The sequence below is a fragment of the Podarcis bocagei genome (assembly GCF_964188305.1).
Source record: "Podarcis bocagei genome assembly, chromosome: 8".
Lineage (NCBI taxonomy): Eukaryota > Metazoa > Chordata > Lepidosauria > Squamata > Lacertidae > Podarcis > Podarcis bocagei.
In genome coordinates, this window is record NC_138133.1 from 32,500,221 (window position 1) to 32,524,757 (window position 24,537).

Genomic DNA, 24,537 nt, shown 5'->3' on the forward strand with positions numbered 1-24,537 from the left:
AAGGGGGGGGGGAGAAATTCTGAATGAAACAGTGGGTGTATCATTTTTGTGCTTCATGCTGTGGCCACAGACATGTGATCTGATGGTGAATTTGGGGTGACCCAATGCAAAAACCCTGAGAATCCCTGTGGATCCATGCTTTGTAACCACGTTTTTGCACCATTGCAGCCCCAGACAACAGTGGGTGCGTGATTTTTGGGGGGCAGGCTGTAGCCATGGACATGCTATGTGATCTGATGGTGAATTTGGGGTGACCCAATGCAAAGATCCTGAGGATCCATGTGGATCCATGCTTTGTAACCACATTTTAAGTGGGGAGGGAAGGAAACACACAGAAGGGACAAGGAGCACGAGAGGGGTGTGCAGAGAAGTAGCTGGCTAAGAATGCAGGAGAGGGGTTTAACGGGAGGGAGGAATGGAAGGCAAAGGTTTCCCCCCACCCACCCACCCACCCACCCAAGCCAGCCAGCGCTCTCTCTCTCTCTCTCTCACTCTCTCCCCCACCACCACCTGCATGTTTTCCGGCTGCCTACGAGTCCCTAGACGCAGCAGCAGCAGCACCAGAGCACGGAGAGGAATTAGAAGGAAGGACGCTCTGCTTTCCCCTCTTCTTGCCTGGAGGGGAGGGGTTTTCCCTGCTCTTTGTTCCGTTTGAGCAAACACAGCAACGAAACAGAGGAGGGTGGGCAGTAAGACCCTGAGGCAGAGTGCAGGAAAGCAGCAGCTTCCTTTTTTCAGGTTTCCCTTCTCCGAGACGCGCGATTTGATTTTTGCCTGATTTTTGCCTCCACTCACGCCAGTCGGCTCCAGGGACCACACATTCGCTCAATAACACGCACAGACATTTCCCCTTCCTTTTTAGGAGAAAAAAATCTGCGTGTTATAGAGAGAAAAATACGGTAAGTTTCTGGTTGAGGCACTTTGAATAGCAATGGTTCTTTACCAATGAAGGCACTGGCCTTTTTCTACGCCAGAACATTTTATTTGTCTCCCATTAAGGCTGAAATTCTACACACACTTACTCCCAATGAACTCAGTGGGGCATACAGTGGTACCTCGGGTTACAGACACTTCAGGTTACAGATGCTTCAGGTTACAGACTCCGCTAACCCAGAAATATTACCTCAGGTTAAGAACTTTGCTTCAGGACGAGGACAGAAATCGCATGGCGGCGGCGGGAGGCCCCATTAACTAAAGTGGTACCTCAGGTTAAGAACAGTTTCAGGTTAAGAACAGACCTCCAGAATGTGTGTGTGTGTGTGTGTGTGTGTGTGTGTGTATAGAAAACATACACAACAACCAATAACAAGCATTTCATTCTGAATATTAAAATGGATTAAGCTCCTCTATACATACTCAAATTGTGTACTCCACCAGTTAATATAATCTCAATGTAATGCCACTTGTGCAAATAGATTTCTACTATATTTTGTTCAGTGAATGTAAAGCCATAAAATAAAGTGCTGCTGTTAATTACGGAGCCTGATCCCATACACACAAGTCCCAAGTGAATGGGGCTTACTTTCAATTAGATGCACAGGGCTATAACACTGCACAACAAGGTAACGTGTATTAACAGTGAACAATGTTAGCTGCTTTCTTAATCCATTAATATCATATAGTCTCCTCGCCTACCACTGCATTTGCAGGGCTGGGATTGGGGGGGCTTGCAACAGTTTAAACAACAAAAGTTCAGCAAATCAATCAACAGCAACAGAGACCAGTAGTAAAAAGAGAAACAAGGTGCAGAAATAAAACAAATCAAAATAGGGGGTCTATTAGGATCTTAACAGTGTATTTATTATCATTGCTATCAGGCTGAGTAAAATTGAAGATGATGATCAGATGCTGCCAGCACTTTTTGAGAAATGGATGACATAACTAGATATTGGCTGGTTTGGATAGGCAACAATTTATCCAGATATTCTTTGCATACAAAGTTTTCCCTGTCTAAGATACAAATGTTATTGACTGATCTGAAACCGAAAAGGCAAGATCTTGTTTAGAAAAGGGGCCACATTTAGGCAGTAAATCAAACATTAATAGTTTTTAAATGTTCCTGCCACTGAAGAAGTGATGTATTAAGAGCATCTGAATTTAGCTTCGAACTGTTCCTTTCACAGCTCTCTTACTGAAGTGATATTTTCAGTAATTGCATTGCAGTTAGGCAGGCTGCTTATCCTAATCTGTGGTAATTGTTGCAGCAGAGGTAGTAGCTTGTGTTGTCACCTATACTATAGTTATCTTATCCATCTGGGACTTAGGGGTGTTAGTGCATGTGACACAGATTTTGTGCCAGTCCACGTTGACTGAATGTATGTTTCTGGGATCAAGACTACTGTAAATGTTGGTTTTGACTTGTGAAGCCCTAAAAGGTTTAGGAGCAACTTATCTGCACCCTTTGGAGTCTGTTTGAACACTGAGATCTGCCTTCTTTTAAAGGCCTGTCAGTGAGATTGGTTCGGTTGGTGGGCATGAATGAGGATGCTTCCTCAACCTCGGTCCTCCAGATGTTTTGAGACTACAATTCCCATCATCCCTGACCACTGGTCCTGCTAGCTAGGGATCATGGGAGTTGTAGGCCAAAAACATCTGGAGGGCCGAGGCTGAGGAAGCCTGCCCTGGGTTACGTAACTACTCCCCTGCTGAGTTGGAACAAACTCTACATTATCAGCTTTAAAAACATACTTACTTAGGAAGGCCTAAATATTATTTTAAGTGGGGTGTATGGGGTATTCGGGGAGGTGTAGTACCTCTGGTTGGGAACACATCATGCTCCTTCTGGGGTAGTTCGCCCACCTTTTGTCCTCACCCTGGGAGCTCTCACCTGTGGCTCCTAGAACAAATCAGCATGTGACAGCAGCCACACTCTGGGAACAGCTTCGACTTGGCTGGCTAAACCAAGTAATGGGGTCTCAAACCCTCAGTGAGTTTGGGACTTCCCCTGCATGTGAAGACAGGCTCTAGCGGATTGAGCAGACAAGACCAATATCGGCTGCAACGGTCAATAATGTGGTTCCTGCATGTGCTGTAGAGGGAGGTGAGGGGCAAATGATGCTCATCAACCTGGGAAGGTAGCTCATGTAGGAGAAGGAAAACTCTGATGCTTGGGAGAAGAAAAGGCTAAGGAGTAAACCCTACATAAATACAGAGTGGATTCCTTAAGATGGTTGGATGGCACCTTGTATGCCTCCTTCCAGCAACTCCTGCAGCCATGCTGATGCTAAATATATTGCTCTGCTTTTCTTTGGACCACATCAGCAAAACTGAGAGGGAGGTCTTGTCTCCTGGGCAGCCCAGGACCTCCACGCACACTGCCCAGGTTTGTGCCCTGGAGAGGACCCTTCGGTGCTGCTAACCGAAGCTACGAGTTTCAAGTTACCGAGCTCTGCAGCCACAACAGGCCCTTAACATTCTCCAGTGGTTTGACTTCACCCCTGGAAGTGCACTCCAATGTCTTTCGAGACAGATGGAAACCAACAATATTTCAAGTTATTCAGCTGTCTTGAAAATGTTTTAATGCTGTGGGGTCCCCCCCCCCGCCCCGAAATTGGTATCAAAGCCTATGCTTTTATTCCTGTTTGTAGTTTATCTGGCTCATGTTGCAGTTTTTAATGCTGCTGCATAACTCACTTGGTTTTTGTGTGTGTTACAGTATTTTGTTATTCTGCTATAAGTTGCCTTGTGTGGGTTATGCCCCAAAATGTGGCCTATAAACATGTTTATAAATGAATAAAACAATGCATCTTCCAAGACAACAATGCCCATTTACACCACAAAGAACTCATAACCCACCTACTTTCAGCAGCCAGAAACACCATAACCAGACACTGGAGAGACCTGTCAGGAGTAAGCATGGACCAATGGTACCAAATAGTATGGGAAACAGCCCTGCTAGAAAAATTAACTAATAAACTGAAACTGACACGGGGACAAACAGAAGAAGACACCTTCACCCCGGTATGGCTCCCCTTTATCACATACACAGCCCAACAAGACAATGACAATAATCCACCAACAGCATACAAATCAATATGGCTAACCTGATCCAAAACACCCACCCACCCCACTCACACACGAAAACAAAGATCACCACAGCCATCACAAGCAAACAATCACACCCTAGGCCAACCCCAACCTCTCTCACCACCAAAGGAACACAAATGAACAACACAAGCAACGCTGACACCAAACTCTACATACACTAAACATAATAGAAACACTGCCACCCAACCCCACCCCCATCCATCTTCCCTCCCTCCACCCCCTTTCTTTTTCCTTTCTTTCTTTTTTTTTCTTCTTCTCCCCCTAATGCCTCAACAAATGAAACGGATTTGTAAAAATGTTACATGGGGGAAAAACACACGAGGCATTACACTTACTTCTGTAAAACAAGAAAATCCTTAATAAAATATTTTTAAAAAATGAATAAAACAATTGTATGACTGTCTTTACACAGTGTCATGCTAAAGCACATTAGAAACAGTTGCTGCCACCGCCATCTTCTCATGGTGAGATTGGCACCTGGTGTCATTTTCTATATTTTTGTGTATGGGCCCTTAAACCCAGTGCAAGGCACTATAGACCTAAAGTGCTATATCATTAGGAACAGACTGTAAAACTCTGTCCTAAGATTTACGTCATAGTTACATACTTAGGATTGGACATCCATGCCACTGCTGAGTCACAAAACAACATCCCAGCCGTGTCCAGTGATACTCAACTTCCTGGGGTTTCAGGCAGGATCTGGAGAGGCTGGAGACTGAACCTGGGACACAAAACATGCATTCCACCATTGATGTGTGAATTTCGCTTCAAATACTTGTTGCTATTTTATGTGATTTGTTTAAGATGGGATGTTCACTAAATCAAATTCTGCAACTGTGCGGATTTCTGAATTTACACTTTCCAACCTTATCTGAGATGTCCCCTAAGGTATTAACTCTGTTAAGGGTACAGTAATTTGTCATCAGTCCCTATGCAGTCTTCAGTGCTCTGTGTTAGTGATTAACGGTGCATGCTTAAACCGGAAAAGAACAAGACCATCACTAGAACCATCCTGTTAGGAATCTAACATCAGTTTTGGGGCCTGCCTGCTATTATTATTATTATTATTATTATTATTATTATTATTATTATTATTATTAACTACCCTTCATCCCTAGATCTCAGGGCAGTTCACAACATAGGAGTCCTGTTCGTTCACTCCAGCATATCTGTGACACACCAACTGTGAGGAGTGCAGAGTATTTGGGAGATAAGTTTGGACTGCTTTTGTTAGATCATACTTTTTTGTCCTCAATTCATTTTTTCCCTTGCATTGTCATCAGGTGGCATGTAATTTATTGTGAAGGTTCTCCTTTTTTGTCTCAGCACCTACTGGGGATGAAGCAATGACTTGATAGGTGCTGTAGAACCTGTTTCACTTCTGACAGTACTGTTGGATAAGAAGGGGAAAGTCTGTGAGCTATTTATTGTTTGTTTTAAAATTACTGTTTTCCATTTTCACAGGCATTAGGATTTGAGAGTTGGGCAACTCAATGAATCATGGACAAAGTATGCCATTGTAAACAATGTACCTGAGTGTATTAAGGAAGGGGGGGCAGGAGACAAGCATCCAATTTATAGCCTTATTTGTTCTGCAAACCATTCGTTGACCAGTCTATTTGCCACCAGAGCTTTCCAGAGGAGGAGCTCTTCACGGAGGCTTTTTTCGCCTCCTCCCTCCAAGAGAAAGTGAAGGGGGCGAGGAGGGAGGGAGGAAGACTTGGCATGCTACTTAGTGCAAATCATCCAGGGTTATAAGAAATCATATGCAGGGGAGTGAACCTTATCCACACGCCTGCATGGCGAATAACGTGGGCTGGTTGGCAGTCAGGATATCCACGGTAGCAGCTCCTAAAGGCAAAGCAACAAGGCGGTGTAATTTACAGCCACAAAAAACTCTCCTTTGCACCTTCTTCCCAAATAAGTATGTAGAAGCTGCGCTACTGTTTGAAAACTACTAGTGGGGGCCGTGGTAGCCCCAATCAATCATACAAACCAGAAGGCCATATGTTTTCCACTGGAGAAGACAGGATCGAATAGAAATCAGTGAAGAGCGCGTTGCGGGGCGGGAGCGAAGTTTGTGTGTTTAATCTGTTTAGATAAAAGGAAGAGATTAAGCAAAAACACGTGCTGGGTTCTTCTCCCATCCCCCACTCCGCTTCCTCCTCTCAACGAGGAAACGCTCCCAAGGAGTCGCCTGTCCCTTTACGCGGAAGTCCACGCTTCCAACGCATCGCCCGCCCGCTCCCCCCTCCCCCTCCCCCTTCTCCGCTAACATAACGGGCAGAGCTCATCTCCCTCCCTCCCTCCTTCCACCCCCAGAGTGTAGTAACACACGGACGCCCGCCCCGCTCCCTCCTTTCCGCTCGCGAGCGCGGCAGCGCGCACACGCATTCACACGTGCACACGCACTTTCCTCTCCACGCCCCCCTCCCCCGCCGCCCCAGGCCCGCCGCCCTTTTCGCCCTCACACGCGCACACGCGATGAAGTAGGAGGAGAAATGCAAACGCAAAAAAGGGAGGAGAGGTGGGGGGGGGGGAAGAGAGAGAAAAAGAAAAACCAGAAATCTCAGCTGCACTTCTGGCCCTTTTAAAAAGTTTGTGTAAATTGGAATGAGGTCAGATTTGGAGCTTCTCATTGCACGCGGTGATTATTGTTACATTGGGTTCCAAGCCAATGGGAGCCGAGGGGGTGGGGTTTGGCACGGCGGAGCGTTGGATACAGCCTGCGATTGGCTGGGGAAATGACTGTGAAAGGATAAAGGGGCGCGAGGCGGAATTGGGGTCCGCTCTAAGCTGCAGCCAGAGTAACCGTCCAAGAGAGGGGGGCGGTGCGAAAAAGCAGGCCACTTGCATCGCCCCGGTTTGTACATGTCTCTTTCCTCTCTTTGGGGCTGTGCATCCAAAGGAAGGCGAGACGGGACTAAATACATTGATTGCACCAGTCACCGCGATTCCTCCCGGGAAGACACACATTTGTTAACGCTACTTGGTTGCATGCGCGGGGCCGCCTAATCCCTCGCAGCCACTGAATGCCCGTCGAACAAACTCCTGCTCCCTTCTACCACGAGTCCTGGACGGACTGAGGAAGATTTTCATTTTCTTTTCTTTTTTCCTTTGCTTTGTGGGAGGCGGCCTTTTTTTAAAAGAGGTATTTTTGGTTTTTTTTGCTGTGCCCTTCCAAGAAAACGAGAGACTTTCAGCAGTGGGCGTGCTGCTTTGCTGAAACACCTCGAGCAGGGAGAGGAGAGGGAGAAAGAAAGACGGAGCGAGCAAAGCACTTGTAAACTCCGGGGTGGGGGAAGAGGTGGAAAAGAGAGAGGCGAGAGACCTTGGATTGGCGGTTGGCGGCGTTAAAAAAAGAAACTGTTTCTGCTTGGAGCCCGGCTTCTGTAACTAGACCCCCGGCGCAAAGTTGCGGCGGAAAGGCGGGCAGAAAGTCTGCCGGGCAGAGGAGGAGGAGAGCGGTGTGGAGCTACAACTACTTCCCAGAGGGAACCGTGCCTTAAGTAGCCGAAGGACGGCGCGCTCGCCGAGGGGGCTGCCGAGCGACGGGAAAAGTTGAGCGCCCGGTTCCAAGCTGGTGCCAAACTGAGCGCCGCCGCTTCCCCCGACAGCCGCCGCTGCTGCGCGCGCGAGCCGCCGAGATGGTGCAGCAGACGAACAACGCGGAGAACACGGAGGCGCTCCTGGCCGGCGAGAGCTCCGACTCCGGGGCCAGCGTGGAGCTGGGCATCGCCTCTTCGCCGACGCCGGGCTCGACGGCATCGACGGGCGGCAAGGCGGACGACCCGAGCTGGTGCAAGACGCCCAGCGGGCACATCAAGCGGCCCATGAACGCCTTCATGGTGTGGTCCCAGATCGAGCGGCGGAAGATCATGGAGCAGTCGCCCGACATGCACAACGCCGAGATCTCGAAGCGCCTGGGCAAGCGCTGGAAGCTGCTCAAGGACAGCGACAAGATCCCCTTCATCCGGGAGGCGGAGCGGCTGCGCCTCAAGCACATGGCCGACTACCCCGACTACAAGTACCGGCCCAGGAAGAAGGTGAAGTCGGGCGCCAGCGCCTCCAAGCCGGGCGAGAAGAGCGGGGGCGGAGGGAGCGGCGGCGGCGGCGGCGGGAACAGCAGCAGCAGCTCAGGAGGAGCCGCCTCCGCTGCCAACTCCTCCAAAGTCTCCCTGAAAAAGGGCAGCAGCGCCGCCGCCAAGCTCTCGTCGGGTGGCGCCGGCGCGGGCAAGCCGCATCCCAAGCTCAGCCTGGGTGGCGGCGGCAGCAAAGGCGCGCCTCCGTTCGCCGCCTCGGAGCAGCCGGCCGCCCTGCTGCCCACGGAGCACCACTCTCTGTACAAATCGCGCGCCGCCTCGCCGGGCTCCTCCTCGCCCTCGGGCGGCGGCAGCGCCAGGCACCTCCCGGAGAAGAAGGCCAAGCGCCTCTACCTCTTCTCGCACGCTTCGCCCGGCGGCGCCGTGCCGGCGAGCCCCACGCTGAGCTCGTCGACGGAAGCCAGCGACCCGCTGAGCCTCTACGACGAAGCGGGCGCCGCCGCCGGGGCCCTGCACGACGGCGCCGAGCCCTTGGCTTCGCCCTGCTCGCCGTCGGACCACCGCAGCTACACCAGCCTGCGGGCGCCCTGCTCGCCGGCCCCGTCCACTTCGCGCTCGTCGTCGTCGGGCTCCTCCTCCGCCTCGTGCGCTTCCTCCTCCTCGGACGACGAGTTCGAAGACGACCTGTTGGACCTGCACCCCAGCCCGGGCTTCGACGGCATGGCCCTGGGCAGCCTCAGCTCCTCGGTGCTCGACCGGGACCTGGATTTTAACTTGGAGCCCGGCTCGGGCTCCCACTTTGACTTCCCGGACTATTGCACCCCGGAGGTAAGTGAGATGATCTCGGGGGACTGGCTCGAATCCAGCATTTCGAACCTGGTCTTCACGTACTGAGGGGGGTCGAAGGTGGAGACAGAAAGAGAGAGAGAGAGAGAGAGAAATAAGTGGGGCGCATGGATGGCACACAGACCCCATTGCGCCCTGCAGACTGGAGGAACGAGAATTTTGCCCTCTGAGTGTTCTTCCCCCACCCCTGATGAATCTGACTTGGGGGGGCGTTGTGTGTATTTTTAAAAAATATATAGATACGGAACTTGGCAAAAGGGATCAACCTTTTTCCCCCTTCTTCTTGGAGAAAAAGCGACCGCAGGAGTCCGATTTCTGGCTAAACAGATCCTCACACAGAAACACACACCCCTCTTCTCCCGCCCCCACGCTTCATCCTTCCAACAGCCGGAGAAGGAGTTCCACGTTTCAGAGACTATAGCGAGAATCAAGTGGCTAAAACAAGAATGGCAACGACTTGCGGGGGGGGGGGAGGGAGGGAGGGCTGGAAGTCACGCACATCTCCTAAGGTTTGTTTCTTGTCCATGAGTTTTGAAAGGTGTGGGGGTGGGGAGCAGATTGTGGGTATCTCTTTTGGGGGGCGGGGGGCGGGCTAGGGTTTCCCGGGGGTGGGAAATAATGTTTCAAACAAATCAGCAGGACTTGCAATTGCCGGGGGTGGGGAAGAATCCTAGTTTGCGTTTTTTGGGGGGATGGGGGTGTCCTCTTTCGCCTCGAGAGCAGATGGGGTTAGAGAGAGAGGCCCTTAGGAACTGGACTTGGCGCCCCGAGTGGGATGGAAAAGAGGGGAGACGTTAAAAAGGAACTGGAAGCTCTGCTAAGAAGATAATAATAAAGCTGAAAAGGATTTGCACGTATAAAGGAGGTGGCACCGATTTTCTTAAGTCACCTTATATTATATACAGAGAAGTCAGTATGTGTGGAATTTCAACAACGCTGAACTTTTGTTTAGAAAAAAGAAATGGAGACAGATATAGAACATACCAAGTTTCTGTAATGATGTGGTACAGGGGAAAATAGAGGGCAGTTGCTCTTTTTTTTTTTGCGAAAATGTGTTTTCTTGCTCAGAATCGTGATGGTGTTGGATTATTTCACTGGTGGGGTTTAATATAGCATGTTATCCTATCTTTCTGAGGTTTCTGTAAGACTGTTGAACAGTTTAAAAGAATAGTGTTAGAATAATATAAGAAGCAGATAGATGGCGCTATGTTTGATTCCTACAAAATTATCACCAGCTTTTTTCATTCTTAACTCTTTAAAGGATTCAAACGCAACTCAAATCTGTGCTGGACTTAAAAAAAATGAAATTCAGGACCAAATTTTTCCTCAGTGTCTGTATGTGTGTGCGTGCGTGTGTGTTCTCCTTTATAGCTGTAAATGAAGTCTCTTTTCTTTTCACACCCATGATCCATCCTTGAAACATTATTATTTTCCCTTGTAAATGTAATTTGATGCCATTTTATAAGTGAAGTATTTATACTGGCCAAACATTTTTTTTACCTGTATTACTTTGTCCTATTTTTTATTTTGGTAGTTTCGTTGTTACCCACACCATTTTTATGTCACCTTCACTGAAGGGCTAGAGTTTTAATTTTTAATTTTTTATATTTAAATGTAGACTTTTGACACTTTTAAAAACAAGAGAAGAGAGATGAAAACGTTTGATTATTTTCTCAGTGTATTTTTGTAAAAAATATATAAGGGGTGTAAATTGCTGTTTTGGATTTCCTGATTATAACAGGGCTGCTGGTTAATCTCTCACACACAAAAAATCAGCCCCTACTTTCCTCATGTTTACACTCCAATCTGCAGGCTTCTTAAAGAGACAGCATCCCTTGCTATTCCACTCTACTTGTGAGTTGAGAGAGAGGGATTGTATTAATTCACTGTAGGGCTAACTTCTAACAAATAAATAAACAAACCCTCTCAAAGTAAATAGTATGTTGTACAGAAACAACTGGAGCATTTTCAAGAGAGAAAAAAGGGATCCTGTAGCTTTAACTTTTAAACCACATCTTTTGCACTTTTTTATAAGCAACAAAATAAAATAAAAAACCGTGCCGTTTAAAAATCACTGGATCTATCTAAATGCCGATTTGAGTTCGCGACACTATGTACTGCATTTTTTCATTCTCGTATTTTGACTATTTAATCCTTTCTACTTGTCGCTAAATATAATTGTTTTAGTCTCTTATGGCATGATGATAGCATATGTATTCAGGTTTATAGCTGTTGTGTTTAAGATGAGAAAAAAAGTGAAAACATCTTTGTACATTTAAGTCTGTATTATAATAAGCAAAAAAAAGAGTGTGTGTTTATGTATGTTAATATAACATGACAGGCGCTAGGACCATCTGCCTAACGAGGAGGTTGTTCCGTTAAGGGTTTTTCCTTTTCTTTCCCTTTTGTTTTTTGGTCATCCATCCTGTGCAATATGCTGTGTGGAATATCTTTGTCTAACAATCTGCCCATAACACAAAGGTGGGGGAGGGGTGGGGAGGAAGCTGGCTAACGATGCCAAGTTCACTGCCTGTCAGATTGTCAATATACTTTCTGTAAATAACCTTTTATCTTTTTTTTTCCAAAGGAAATAAAATCAGCTGGAACTGAACCCTAAAACCCTGCCGTCCTTGTTGTCATTGCCAGAGCTTTTCTTTTGTGGTTTTCTTGTATTCTTTTTTCACATTGCCAGTGGAAAAAAATGTCTTTAACCGTTAATGCCTCTGAAATGCAAAACTGTTAATGCAGAAGCTTGGCCCTTGTCTCCCAGCTGCCCCCCCCCCACACACACCTGCCCCGCCCCCCTGGAAGGATTTGGCAAGCCAGATCTTCAAGCCCTTTGTGCTGCTTTGAATGTGTGCTGCCACAGCATGCTTTCGAGGAATTTGTATGCACTAAGCAAGTGCTGATAGCATTGGGGTTTTTTCCCTGTAAGAGGAAGGGGGAGGGGAAGAGGTGCAGGGAGATGAAGGAGCTGCTGCTCACAGTAACACAGAAAGCCACTGGAGATGAAAGGCAGGGGATAAGCTTTAAAGGCCCCATCCACCATTTGTCCTCAACAGTCTGACCTTGCAGTGTGAAAATCCTGCCTCACCCTTTCAGTGGGCTTCTGGCTACAATTCTGCCCAGCACATTGCCTGCTGGTTCGTCTGCAGTGAAGATGGGAGAAAGCAAGCCTGTTTGGGGTCACTGCGAATTCACAGAAGGGTTTCTTTTTCTTTTTTTAATTTTTACCAGCGAGGAACTTTTAGAATTCCACTTATTAGAGCCAGAGCACTTAGATTCCATCTCTGGCATTCGAGAAAGTAGATTTAAATGTTTTTAGCTTGGTGCACTGCCAAATAAAACAAAACACAACCACACACATGAATTACATTTGGTGGATCTTCCTTACCCTCCCCTCCCCTCCCCCTGTAATCTATTTGTGGAAAATGCAGGGAAAAGCAATTAGAACACTATAAGAGAGAGGGGAAAGGACAGGGAAGTGCCAACCTAAACGTTTTCCCCCTCTAACTTGGGCTGATCTTCAAGCATACTTCACTGGCTTCACTTTCTCTAATGGCCTTTTAGATAATCCTTTTAAAGCAGATATGAAATATTAGGTCAGTGGGTGAACTGTGAGTTCTGTAGCAGCTTTGAGGAAGAAGCTTAGAATTTGCATTGCAGATCAGGGTTAGGGGACACACACACACACACACACACACACACGTAGCTATGATCTAAAGCTTAGCAGTTAATTGTGCAGTGAATGAATTGTAGCTTACCACATCTTTTTTTTAAAAAAACCCCACCTGTTCAAGCTGCATTTCTAAGCACACTGGCTTGGAAACTGAATGCACTGAAAGCCATTGCACTTGACAAGCCATTGTTGAGATTGGGGCTGTTTAAGAGCATTTCCAAACAAGTGGGGGGGGGGTTATTATTTAAAAAAGTTTGATCTTCATAAGGGAGAGCGTGCACACTAGATTTTAGTTACCACTTCATGAGCTTTTAAATTTTAGATGGTGGCAGTTCATTTGGGAAACACTGAAAGTCCAGAGGAAGATATACTCTCACACAGAAAGGAACAAACATACATGCAAGGAGCCCATGTTGAAAAATAACTGCAGCATTCTTGTAGCCTTAGGTTGCAATTATGAATACTCTTGCTAGAGAGTAAGCCCCACTTAATTTAATGAAGCTTGCTTCCAAGTAAACTAGGATTGAGTTGAATTACATGATGCATGAAAACACAGTAAATCCTTTTAAAGGGATCTTTCTAGAACAGGGGTTGGGAACCTCAGAACAATTTCTAAATGTGGCCTTCAGGTCGCCCTCAAGGCTGCACATGGCACTCTAGGCGTAAGTCATGCCCCTAGCACAGCCTATCCCAGTCTTTTTGCCACACTCAAATGTGCCCTTGAATTGAGATAATACCTTTTGAGGTTGGAGTGTGTGTAGAAACAAACCTTTTGAGTTTGGTGTGGCTGGAATGTAGCTTACTATACAAGGGCAAGAGTCAGAACAGTTGTTCCACCCACTGTTCCCATTTGCCTTACCCCACCCCACTTTTGCCCCAGTCACCACTGGCAAAGTTGCCTATGTGTCCCTTTGGCAGAAAAGAGTTCCCCCTTTGTTTGGAGAGAAAGTGGACTGTGTGGTCCACCTGCAAACTACTGGCCTATTTCTGGTGAGCCATCTAGCATAGTGGTTCTCAAATGCATACAGGGGGGCACTTGGAATTCCTTGGGGGTCTCATATGGTTACTTAAATCTTTCTTTTCCCCAGGAAAGGAAAGCACATTTAGGACATACTGTAATGCTGTGAAATAGCGTTTTCCTTTCACTAATGGACACAGATTTATATTTAGTAATTTGCTGTATGGAAGCAAACATCTCTTTCTTTCTACAGTCACTTCCATCCGTGAAACACTTAAAAGCACACAGCTGACAAATGGTACCCAACAAAAGCAATATATGAAACTTGGCCGAATTGCATCTAATGAAAATCCATGATGCAGGCTAGCTGACAAAATGTGTCGGGTGAAAGCTATGCACGCACGGCTGACAAAATGCAATAAATTAAAACTATATGTAATACAGCAGGGTGGTGCCAATTTAAAAGGGGGAAAAACACATTCCCCTTCTGGATTAAATATGAAGGAAATTAAAGTAATGTTTCTCCAGCACTGGTGTAATGATCAAAACTAGGGCTGTGTTTTGGGGCCTAGGCCAGGACCTTATCAGCCTACCTGACAATCTGGCCGTGATTAAACTGGCCTTGATCGCTGGCAGGAAAATAAATGGAGTGCAGAGCCAAGTACACATATTCTTGACATTGCTACAATCTTTCCTCTTGAAAGCTCACGGGCTACAGTTTGAGAACCTCTGATATTCCACCTACTAGCTTCTGGAATTCTTGCAAAGAAAGCCAAGGAACTAGAAATGTGACCCAGGAAATCACTCTTAAGTTCTTCAGCGAGAATTTACACTCAAGAATCATTTAGCACACACCAGTTATTCCTTAATTGATAGGTTCTTGGTATGCATGCTTTTCTTTGTAAATGTAAATGACATTTGGTAGATCACAATATTAATTTAATAATGTTACTTTTTATATTTCTATACAAGGATTCTAACAAAAATAAAGTCAAATCAGGCAAGGCTGGATGCAATACTCCCAAAGGCTGGTATATTTCTTTCATTAAGCTCCACATAATAGCTACCAGGGTAGGTCCCATCTACAGAAAGTAATAGATAAATGATACAGTAACAATTATTTTGCGCAGCTGTGTTCTGCATATTTTAAAACTGGATTCCTGGTGCAATATAGATGGACTGACACTTGGGATACAGAGGAAGACCTTGTGTTTATCAAATTCATGTTACTGTTAGAAGCCCAAGAAGAGCCAATTTACAAGGACAGTATAATATGCCTTTATTAGGAGAAACCACATGCAGCATGTGAGCTTTTGACTTCCAGCAAAAATTTTTAGTCCCAACTGTTTAAACAAATTGAGAAACAGGGAAATGTTTGAGTGAGGATCTGATTTCAATGATCTGCAACTTATTTCACTTGCTAGCTTTCCATGGCCTAGAAATTATTTTATATGGGGGAGTATTTATGCCCTCCCCTGCAAGCCTACTATCGAATGTAGCAGTACAGTTCAGATTGGTTACATAAGATCAGACCAAAGTCCTCTGGTTCTTACAGATTTCTAAGGGAATCCTGGAAGCAGTAGATGAATGCAACAATCTACAGTGGTACCTTGGGTTAAGAACTTAATTCATTCTGGAGGTACGTTCTTAACCTGAAACTGTTCTTAACCTGAGACACCACTTTAGCTAATGGGCCTCCTGCTGCCACCATGCCGCCGGAGCACGATTTCTGTTCTCATCCTGAAGCAAAGTTCTTAACCCAAGGTACTATTTCTGGGTTAGCGGAGTCTGTAACCTGAAGTGTATGTAACCCAAGGTACCACTGTACTGCAATCAGTTTGCCTTCCTGCTGTCTAAGCCACCTTCTGAGTTAGTGACATAGAATGGCAGGGGCCACATCACAGACTTACATGCTTCTAAACATATGGAGATAGGAAGGAAGAGAGGAGCAATTGGTCTCCTGACAGGAAGGAAGTGAAGGCTGCATACTGGACTTTTATGTTGTATATTAAAACTTGCAAAGGGGCCTAGATGCCCCTCACTGGCCCAACCTAGCTGTATTACTATTGACTTCCCGTAGTGCTCCTGTATGCTTTTTGGAGGTGAGCAACGTTATGGTGAATGGGAGCCAAATTTGGGAGCCCATCAGTGGTGGCTGTCTGCCATTTAAAGATGCTCCAATGTATTGCCACGGCTCATAAAGCTATAATATATATTACCCCATTGCTCTCAACCAATAGTCATAACGGCTGGATTCACACAAGCCTCATTCTACAGAACATGCTTAGAAATCTTTGCTGGGAGGTTTAAAAGTACATTCAACTGAATGCGCTTAGAAATCTTATGCAGACCTTCATGCTGAACACCCAAAGGTCTCTAAAGAAGCCTATATGATGAGGGATGTTAGGAACAGGCCCTAGAACAACCCTGTCCTGCTGCCATTTTGAGCTCGTGTGCATACAGACAGGGCCTGAATGGGACTATATTGAACCTGCCTTCTGGTATTTTTAGACCTCTTTTCTCTCCCAATGTGGAAATGAGAGAAATGTTAATAGAAAACAGGGAGGGGAAATAGGATTTTAACTTAGGTGTAACTGGGCAGCAGCATATTTACAACTCCTTGAAACAAGAATAACCAAATAAATTCCTGCCTTTAGCATTCAGTTTGAAGCTGGAAGTTCCCTCTTCAAACAATGAGATTGTTATTGAGGGGGAAATCTAGAGACATCACCCATGTGGGGTAATTAATAAAAGACTTTGCTAAATCCCTACATCCAAAACATGGAGCTAAACACATGCTCCAGGACGAAAGCCTTAGAAGAGTTTTAAAGTCACAAAACGTGTAGTGACTGAAGCATTTGGGATATAGGCTGAACAGGCCACACTTTAATAAGTTTAAATGCTTTACTTACAAAACTTCCAAAGGTCAGATTCATGTGTTATTCCATGCAGCAGCAAAAACACATGGGTGTGTGTGGAATGAGCTTGTGATCTGGACTTGAAACGGTCAAGCCCAGACATGTTGCCTGGTCAACTTCACATAGTGGAAGAGAGTGAACAAAGAAAGCTTCACCTCCTTCTTCACCAGAGGTGAGGGTGCATGACCTAGGTGAGTCTAGAAATACAATTCTGCGGTCTTAACCCCTTCATGCATTAACTAGCCCTAAGCTTACTAGTTATATTTGACTGCAATTTCCCACAGTTACGTCCTCAGCATTTCATAAGTTCTAGATGCTTATATCCTCTGGAAGTGTTTTGGATTTTTAATGTTACCAAAAACTAATAATTACAAACTTAAAACAGTTTTTGCATAGCAAGGGAGGCTATGTAAACCATTACCTTGTTGTTGTTTTGTTTTGTTTTGTTTTGTTTTGTTTTGTTTTGTTTTGTTTTAATTCGTTCACTGATGTTGGAACTCCTGACAATTATTTTAACAAAATTTGGATTGGATGGCAGCTTTGGGAGGTGTGTCTTTAAAGCTTTCCCCAAGCTATTTTCCCCCAAACCTTTGTCCTCCCCCCCCAACCCCCTGCCCTGTTGTTTTCCATTGAAGGAAAAATTAAAGGTACATATATCATGCCTGCAGTTTCTCCCATAATTGGATGAACAGCAGATAGAGAGTGCAGTAATTTATGTAGAAGAAAAGCCATGGAAGGGAAGGGTTAAAGCACTGCCTTCCCCAGCACCACTTTGTATGTGTGTGCACGTGTGTGTGCATGCACACTTCAGAATTAAAATAAATGTCATGATATCCAATCATGGTGATAGAACGTCTGCATTAACTACAATAATGACTTGTTCATTGCTGAGCCTGTTACCTGAAGATTGGGGACTTGTTAGGCAGTACACTCATGTATACTATAATACATGTGGTGGATTACATGGGTGAACATTTCAGCTTATATCATTTGCAAAATAGGAACAGAGCAGGTTCATTAATTATACTTACCAAGGCCCCTTTAAATTCATTATCAGCCCCAGTAAGAGATGCTAGTTTTTGTATTATTATTTGCATCAAGTTGCCTGGCATAACTACCGCACATTGGGAATGGAAGAGTGTGCAGAACAAGAAAAGGAACAGAAATGGGCTGAAAATGCAGTACCGCATGTGAAGTCATTCGCTTGGGACTAATAAGGTTGTCTTTGGCTATCTCCTGCAGAAGACTTGTCAGCTTGAAATTACAGGGGAAGAAAATGACCTTAAGGTCTTGATCCATCAAAAATGTCTGTGAGCTGCCAATATAATGTACTTGCAGAACAGGCAGACAGCATAATTCTTGGGTTCTCAAAATGAAGCATTCCTAGTACTTGCGATAGGAAATTTACAATAATGTACAATGGAATGAACGGTTGGGTAGGGTACACATGAAATATGGATGTTTCATAGTATAAAAGGAGTAAGTAAAATGTGTGTATCTACAAAAACAGCGAGCTACCAACGATTGAGTGGTTTTCCTATTCTGTAATCAATTTTGTGAAGAAAATCAGGGTTGGTTTAGTTTAGTTAAAAGAAGTGGATGGAAAATGAGAGTGGTGACAGCTGGGTTCAGGGAGGTAAAAGAAGTCTATCTGGAGGATGATTTGGGTTCCAAAAGGAACAACTATAGATAAATTGTGCATTATTAAATGTAGGCCGAGAAATTACAAGGATCCCCCCCCCACACTCCCATGTTCTCAGACCAGTTGCGATGGGCTGGACTTGGAGCACAGCTCCTGCATCTGGAGACCTGTCACCTGGACATGTGTCAGGGCCCAGCGGAGCCCCAGAGATGCTGTTGAGTGTGGTGCTGACACGGCTTCATCATCTGCCTGGCACCCACTTGCTACCATGGCTGCTTATTCATTAATCAGCACCTGACCCCTTTTTCTAATGATAGCCCAGTGGGTGTTCTCCAGACAGTGGCTTTCAACTCCCAGGAGAGCAGCACCACCTCTGTTACCATTCGTGTGTTGTTTGGGACTACAGTTATCTTTGTGAGGGGGAGGGTGCACTATTTTTTTATTTATTACTAGTATTTTCCTTTTGAAATTTTGCATGTGCCCCTTAGAAATCTGCGCTGGGGGCAATGGCCACCTGCCCTCACACGTTACACCACAGCTTTGCCCTCCTCTAGAGTTTTACATTTAAATCTTTTGTTTGTACAGTTTTCCTCTTTTCTCCATATTGAATTTTATAGATAGTATTGTGTGTGACCATCTTTTAGTATGAGTTCTATTATTCTCAAGTAGAAATACTTAAAAATAAATAAATAGGTTGTTACATTGTGGGTTTGTCTTTTTTTTTAAAAAAGAAAAAGTTAAGTAAAAATGTTCAGCAAGTTGTTAATTGAGAAAGTTTAATAATAATAATAAATTTTTATTTATTTATACCCCACCCTCCCCTGGCCAAAACCGGGCTCTTTGAAGAGAGTCTGATATGGAAAGGAACTGGTAGGAAGACCAAGGTAAGATTTGCTGAATAAAATAGCCATTGCATCTCAGCAATGTTTTCCAGGGTACCAGCCATTAAACTATTGATCAGTCTACTCAAGATCAACACTTGAGAATAATGGCTTATCATCAGTGGTTCAGTTAGGTAATTTACCATCCCCATTTAATAGTCTTATACACTCCACTCTTAAGATGGTCATGTGCATGATTTCATTTGTGAAGCACACAATTCACACACCCCCATTCCATGCATTAAAACTACTTCTACATTCCAGCATGTTAGAGCAAAAACAAACATGCCAACACTTAAAAAATAATAATATTCTGAGCATATGAGGTTTAGCATTTTAAAAACTTACTTAAAGCATAGTGTCATGACTACAGGAATAAAATGGTGTTTTCATCTGCTACCTTAATGCTAGACATATTTACTTGGGAAAAAGCACTGTTTTGTTGCAGAAAACAACAGGTTTTAAATGTAAAAATAATAAAAAGAGCACCTGTAACCAGGCACATACCTGGCCAGTTGCCCTGACTATAACATTGTGGTTTTTATTTTTATTTTTTTTAATAAGAATAAACAATGAAACAACCAATGTCAGCCTTGGTGGGCCCCAGGACACCCTTGCCAATGTAGGTGTTGACATCTGGGACTGTTTGCAGCTTCCATGACTAACTGCTGACCTCTGGATGCTTGTTTTTGGGATGGGCCTGTACTGTGGGGCTCTGAACTTTAGCTCTGAGTTTGTCGGAGCTGCACCGCTGCTTATCTTTAGCTAATCAGAACATGTCGGAACAATGAACTGCCCCAAAAATTCGGAAAATCTTTAATCCTTTAAACTTTGGAAACTCTGGTCAATTCCAACCAACCTGTTTAATAAGCATTTAGTCCGATTTGTGGGATGATTAGACAGTGTTGCACCCAGCAGATGTTAGTCTACACTTTCCAGAACAGTTTTCCATCACTTTTGGGAAGCCGTATTGTTTTACAAGAGCTCAAAATCAGCTTTAACTGAGCAGCCTGACTTTACTGGGATGTGACAGAATCCCACCCGAAAATAGTGAGTCTAGAAGTGCCCCCCTAAGCATGAAAAGTCCTTAGATATCATTATCGTCTAAATTAATTAGCATGGGTGAAACATTTGCTATCAAAGCAAGCGGCAGAGGATCACAGCCTAAGTCATTATTTGACCACTGCTGAACTGCAGGTTGATGTATCTCCCATAGTAGGAAAAAAGCTAAGCTCACATGGACATTTCCAGCACTTGGACTTTCAAAACAAACACAGCACCGACTTGCTGAGGTGGCATCTCTAGGCAAAAGAAGAAGAAGAAGTAATAATTCCCAGCACAACATATGTTGTTTCACTTACTGGCACATTTATCTTGATTGTTATATCTGTACTTGTAGATTGGTCTAATGATTTAATTCCTATCTTAAAACATAATTTCAGAAGCGGCATTGGTAGAAGACAGAAGCTGTTGATTGGAAGTAAAGAAATGGGATGCAAAGCGCTGAATCCCATGTTTATGATAATATGGACTAAACAATCGCCATGAAGGGATACAATTCTGGGGATTGAGTTCTTTGTTTTAACATGTGTTTTTAAAAATTGCAAGATTCATCACATATACTAGTTTTAGAAACCTTTTATCAATCAATTCATAGAATCATAGAATTATAGAGTTTGAAGGGACGCTGAGAGACATCTAGTCTAACCCCACAGCCTGCCCACAGCCATCCTTGGATGGGTTCGAAGCACCAACCTTCTGGTTAATAGCCAGATGCACTGACCCATTGCACTGCATATCTAGCAAGTCCTTCCATGCTCCCCTTTACTACTGATGGGTTTGCCACCCTGGGCTCCTTTGGGAAGAAGAGTGGGAAGAATTGAGGGTTGTAGCCACTGCTTGGAATACTCAAGAGTAGATCCACTGAAATTAATGAACAATACAGAAGAAGAAGGAAGAAGAGTTTGGATTTGATATCCTGCCTTTCACTCCCTTTAAGGAGTCTCAAAGCGGCTAACATTCTCCTTTCCCTTCCCCACAACAAACACTCTGTGAGCTGAGTGGGACTGAGAGACTTCAAATAAGTGTGACTAGCCCAAGGTCACGCAGCAGCTGCATGTGGAGGAGCCGAGACGCAAACCCGGTTCCCCAGATTACGAGACTACCGCTCTTAACCTCTACACCACACTGGCTGGGGTCATTAATTTCAATGGGTAAAACTTAGTTGGAGACAACCTTAAATGCAATAATGAAGTATGGGTAGGAAAGTATAACCCATGGAGACATGAACGGGTCATTATCCAATATGCAATTGTGCCTGGCCTGTGTGTGTGCAGCTTGGTCAGATCTGCTGTCACTCTCTATAGTCATGTGATCTGAGGCCTCTCTGTCATTGCCTGTTCTCCCTCCCCCAGCGGTAGTGTCAGGGCAGGACTTTGAGGCAGATATCCAGGGTCCTGCTCAGCAGAATGAGCAGGAGGGCCTCCCAATGGAGAGGAACTTTGAAGGAAGTGATGTACTGTGGTACCACGAGTTACAGACTCTTCAGGTTACAGACTCCGCTAATCCAGAAATAGTACCTCGGGTTAAGAACTTTGCTTCAGGATGAGAACAGAAATCATGCGGCAGCAGCGGGAGGCCCCATTAGCTAAAGTGGTACCTCAGGTTAAGAACAGTTTCAGGTTAAGCATGGACCTCCAGAACGAATTAAGTTCTTAACCCGAGGTACCACTGTAATGCAAATATTGCCATAAGCTCATTAAGCCCAATGTAACCCTAAAAACAACTAAAGAACGCAAGAGTCTGCTGGAACCGGAAAATGGCCCATCTGTCTCTCACAGGGGCCCACAAGACGCCTAAGGTACCCACACTATTACCTAACTTCAGCACTGTTTTCTAGCTAGCTTGAATATTTACAGCTAGCATCAATATTACTAGCCAACTCTATGGTAGGAAGAATGGCTGGGGAAACCCAGCCAGATGTGCAGAGTATAATAATAATAATAATAATAATAATAATAATAATAATAATAATTATTATTATTATTATTATTATTATTATTATTATTATTATATCATCTGTGAGCTACAAGCATTCATCTGCGTGGAGGCTTAGTGGCTGAAGAAATTGGCAGGATCTATCTGCTGTGGCCTGGCCTAGCTTGGCTGTGCATGGAACTGCTTGACTTACTACACTTTGAAAAGCTAGCAAAAGAGCTTTGATTTCTTTTCGTCCTGCTCCAAGTCAGGAAAGATGCTGGAGATGCAAGGCTGAAGAGCTAACATGCACTTGTTGCAGACAGGCACTGAGGGTTTTTATAGACAACTTTATTCCCCCTCCTCCTGAACTGAGCCAATGAACAGGAGCCCTTTGGCTTTTCACTGAACATTGCATTGCTGGTCCTGAGCTTTGAGCTGGGACATTGATCACCACTGCTCCTTTGATCCTCTGAGGCTTGGGATGGGTGTGCTGAAAAGGGGAGTGGGTTCCAGCTATTGGAACCCCCTTGAGAAAGTGGTGTCCACATGTGCCTCAGAAGGGTCAACCACAGCTTCTGGCTTCCTCTTCTCTTCAGAGAATGTCTCATCAAGACCGAGGTCTGGGGTCTAACAACCCTGAAGACAGAGCAAACTGTTTGGCTGATCTTGGGGAAGTTCACATAGAATAAGAATGGGAGGGGGGCATATATGCCACCAGCTGAGTTTTCTAATGTTCTTTCCACTTTATTAGAGGATCATATACAGGTTACCTCAGGTTACATACGCTTTACGTTACATACGCTTCAGGTTACAGACTCCACTAACCCGGAAATAGTGCTTCAGGTTAAGAACTTTGCTTCAGGATGAGAACAGAAATTGTGCTCTGGCGGTGCACCAGCAGCAGGAGGACCCATTAGCTAAAGTGGTGCTTCAGGTTAAGAACAGTTTCAGGTTAAGAACAGACCTCCAGAGCGAACTAAGTACTTAACCCGAGGTACCCTTGTATTGCTTTATCATTGGTTCCCAGGGCAGTTTACAAGGGATTGAAATTACAGCAAAAACAAATTTAGAACAATACCATTAAAACAATAGTTTTTGGGGGGAGCAGTTAGAAGGGGGGGGAGGAGAAATATAAAGCAGAATGGAAGTAACATATTTAACATATTTTTCGTTCTATAAGACGCACGTCCCCCCTCCTAAAAAGTAAGGGGAGATGTTTGTGCGTCTAATGGAGCAAATGCAGGATGCGCAGCTATCCCTGAAGCCAGGAGAGCGAGAGGGATCGGTGCGCACTGATCCCTCTCGCTCTCCTGGCTTCAGGGATAGCCACGCAAAGCCCTTCCATTTCTCCTCCTGCTTTGCTGGAGAGGCACTGTGCAGAGAGGGAGAGAATTTTTTTCTTTCTTGTTCTCTAAAACTAGGTGTGTCTTATGATCGGGTGCGTCTTATAGAGTGAAAAATATGGTAACTGGCAGAGGTAAAAGAGGTGTGATTAAGAAGCCTGGTTAAAATAATATAGATCTTCACCTTGTGCCAAAATGACATGGATGCAAGTGCTGGGTGAGACACCACCATCGAGAAGGCTGCACCTCCAATGGCAGGAACACACTAAGGAAGGCCTCTGTTGAAGGCACATATGTGGAAAAGCAATCCTTCTGGCACCTCAGGCTGATGGCATCTGAGAGTGTACAGAGTTCCTGCTCTTCTACAGCAGGTAAGTTTCTCATCCCCTTTGATCTAACATCAAAGTGCCTGAGCATAATGTATTTCCAAGGAGTGCTTCCCTTGTCTGTCCTAGCTTGACTGCCTAGGGTGGCAGCAGCCTGTGGTTATAAATGAAAGGCTTTACTCGACTGAAGGGCTTTGGGTTCTGCTTTGAGCAGAACATTTCACCTACCTGGTGGAACTGGAAAACCAAGTCCAAAACACATTCTCACTAAAAACATGCTGCAAAATTGTATTTATTATATGTCCTCCTTGTAAAAAAAAGGTAAAGGACCCCTGGATTGCTAAGTCCAGTCAAAGGTGACTATGGGGTGTGGAGCTCATCTTGCTTTCAGGCCATCAGGTTTCCAGGTCATGTGGCCAGCATGACTAAACCACTTCCGGTGCAAGTGTGATGGAAACCAGAGTGCACGGAAACACCATTTACCTTCCCACAGTAGCAGTACCTATTTATCTACTTGCACTGGTGTGCTTTCAAACTGCTAGGTTGGCAGAAGCTGGGGCAGAGCAACAGGAGCTCACCCGTCGTGCGGATTCCAACTGCTGACCTTCTGGTCCTCCTTGTATCCCAGGTCTATTAAGATGGATGGCCACAAGGGACAGTTCTAACTCTATGGTGGTCCCATGGCTATATAATTTTCTTATATTTTTCAACTGGCCTTCAAAGCATGGTGTAAATTAGCTGGGTGATAGTATGGTTGAACTATGCTTTCCCACCAGCTCTATGGGATATTGCTGAGTTGTAGTTTTAAGTTTTATAAATTTGTATTGTTGTTCTTTTAACTTACTATTGTTTTTAGTTGTAAACTGCTTTGGATA

The 24,537-nt window shown here is 44.9% G+C and overlaps 1 protein-coding gene and 2 long non-coding RNA genes across 3 annotated transcripts in view; 2 read left to right on the plus strand and 1 right to left on the minus strand.

Moving 5' to 3' along the window:
- Positions 1-24,537, plus strand: part of LOC308593935 — a 401,889-nt gene that overhangs the window by 17,558 nt on the left and 359,794 nt on the right. The gene's annotated exons all lie outside the window — the stretch shown is intronic.
- On the minus strand, positions 1,325-6,273 carry LOC308593396. The gene is made up of 3 exons (XR_014010943.1): positions 5,320-6,273; positions 4,655-4,768; positions 1,325-2,836 (listed from the first exon to the last, which is right to left on the minus strand). It is a non-coding gene; the product is annotated as an uncharacterized lncRNA (long non-coding RNA).
- On the plus strand, positions 6,332-9,272 carry SOX4 (SRY-box transcription factor 4). Its single transcript, XM_081205705.1, has one exon. The coding sequence runs from the start codon at positions 7,695-7,697 to the stop codon at positions 8,982-8,984; it is 1,290 nt and encodes a 429-aa protein (XP_081061831.1). The 5' UTR covers positions 6,332-7,694; the 3' UTR covers positions 8,985-9,272.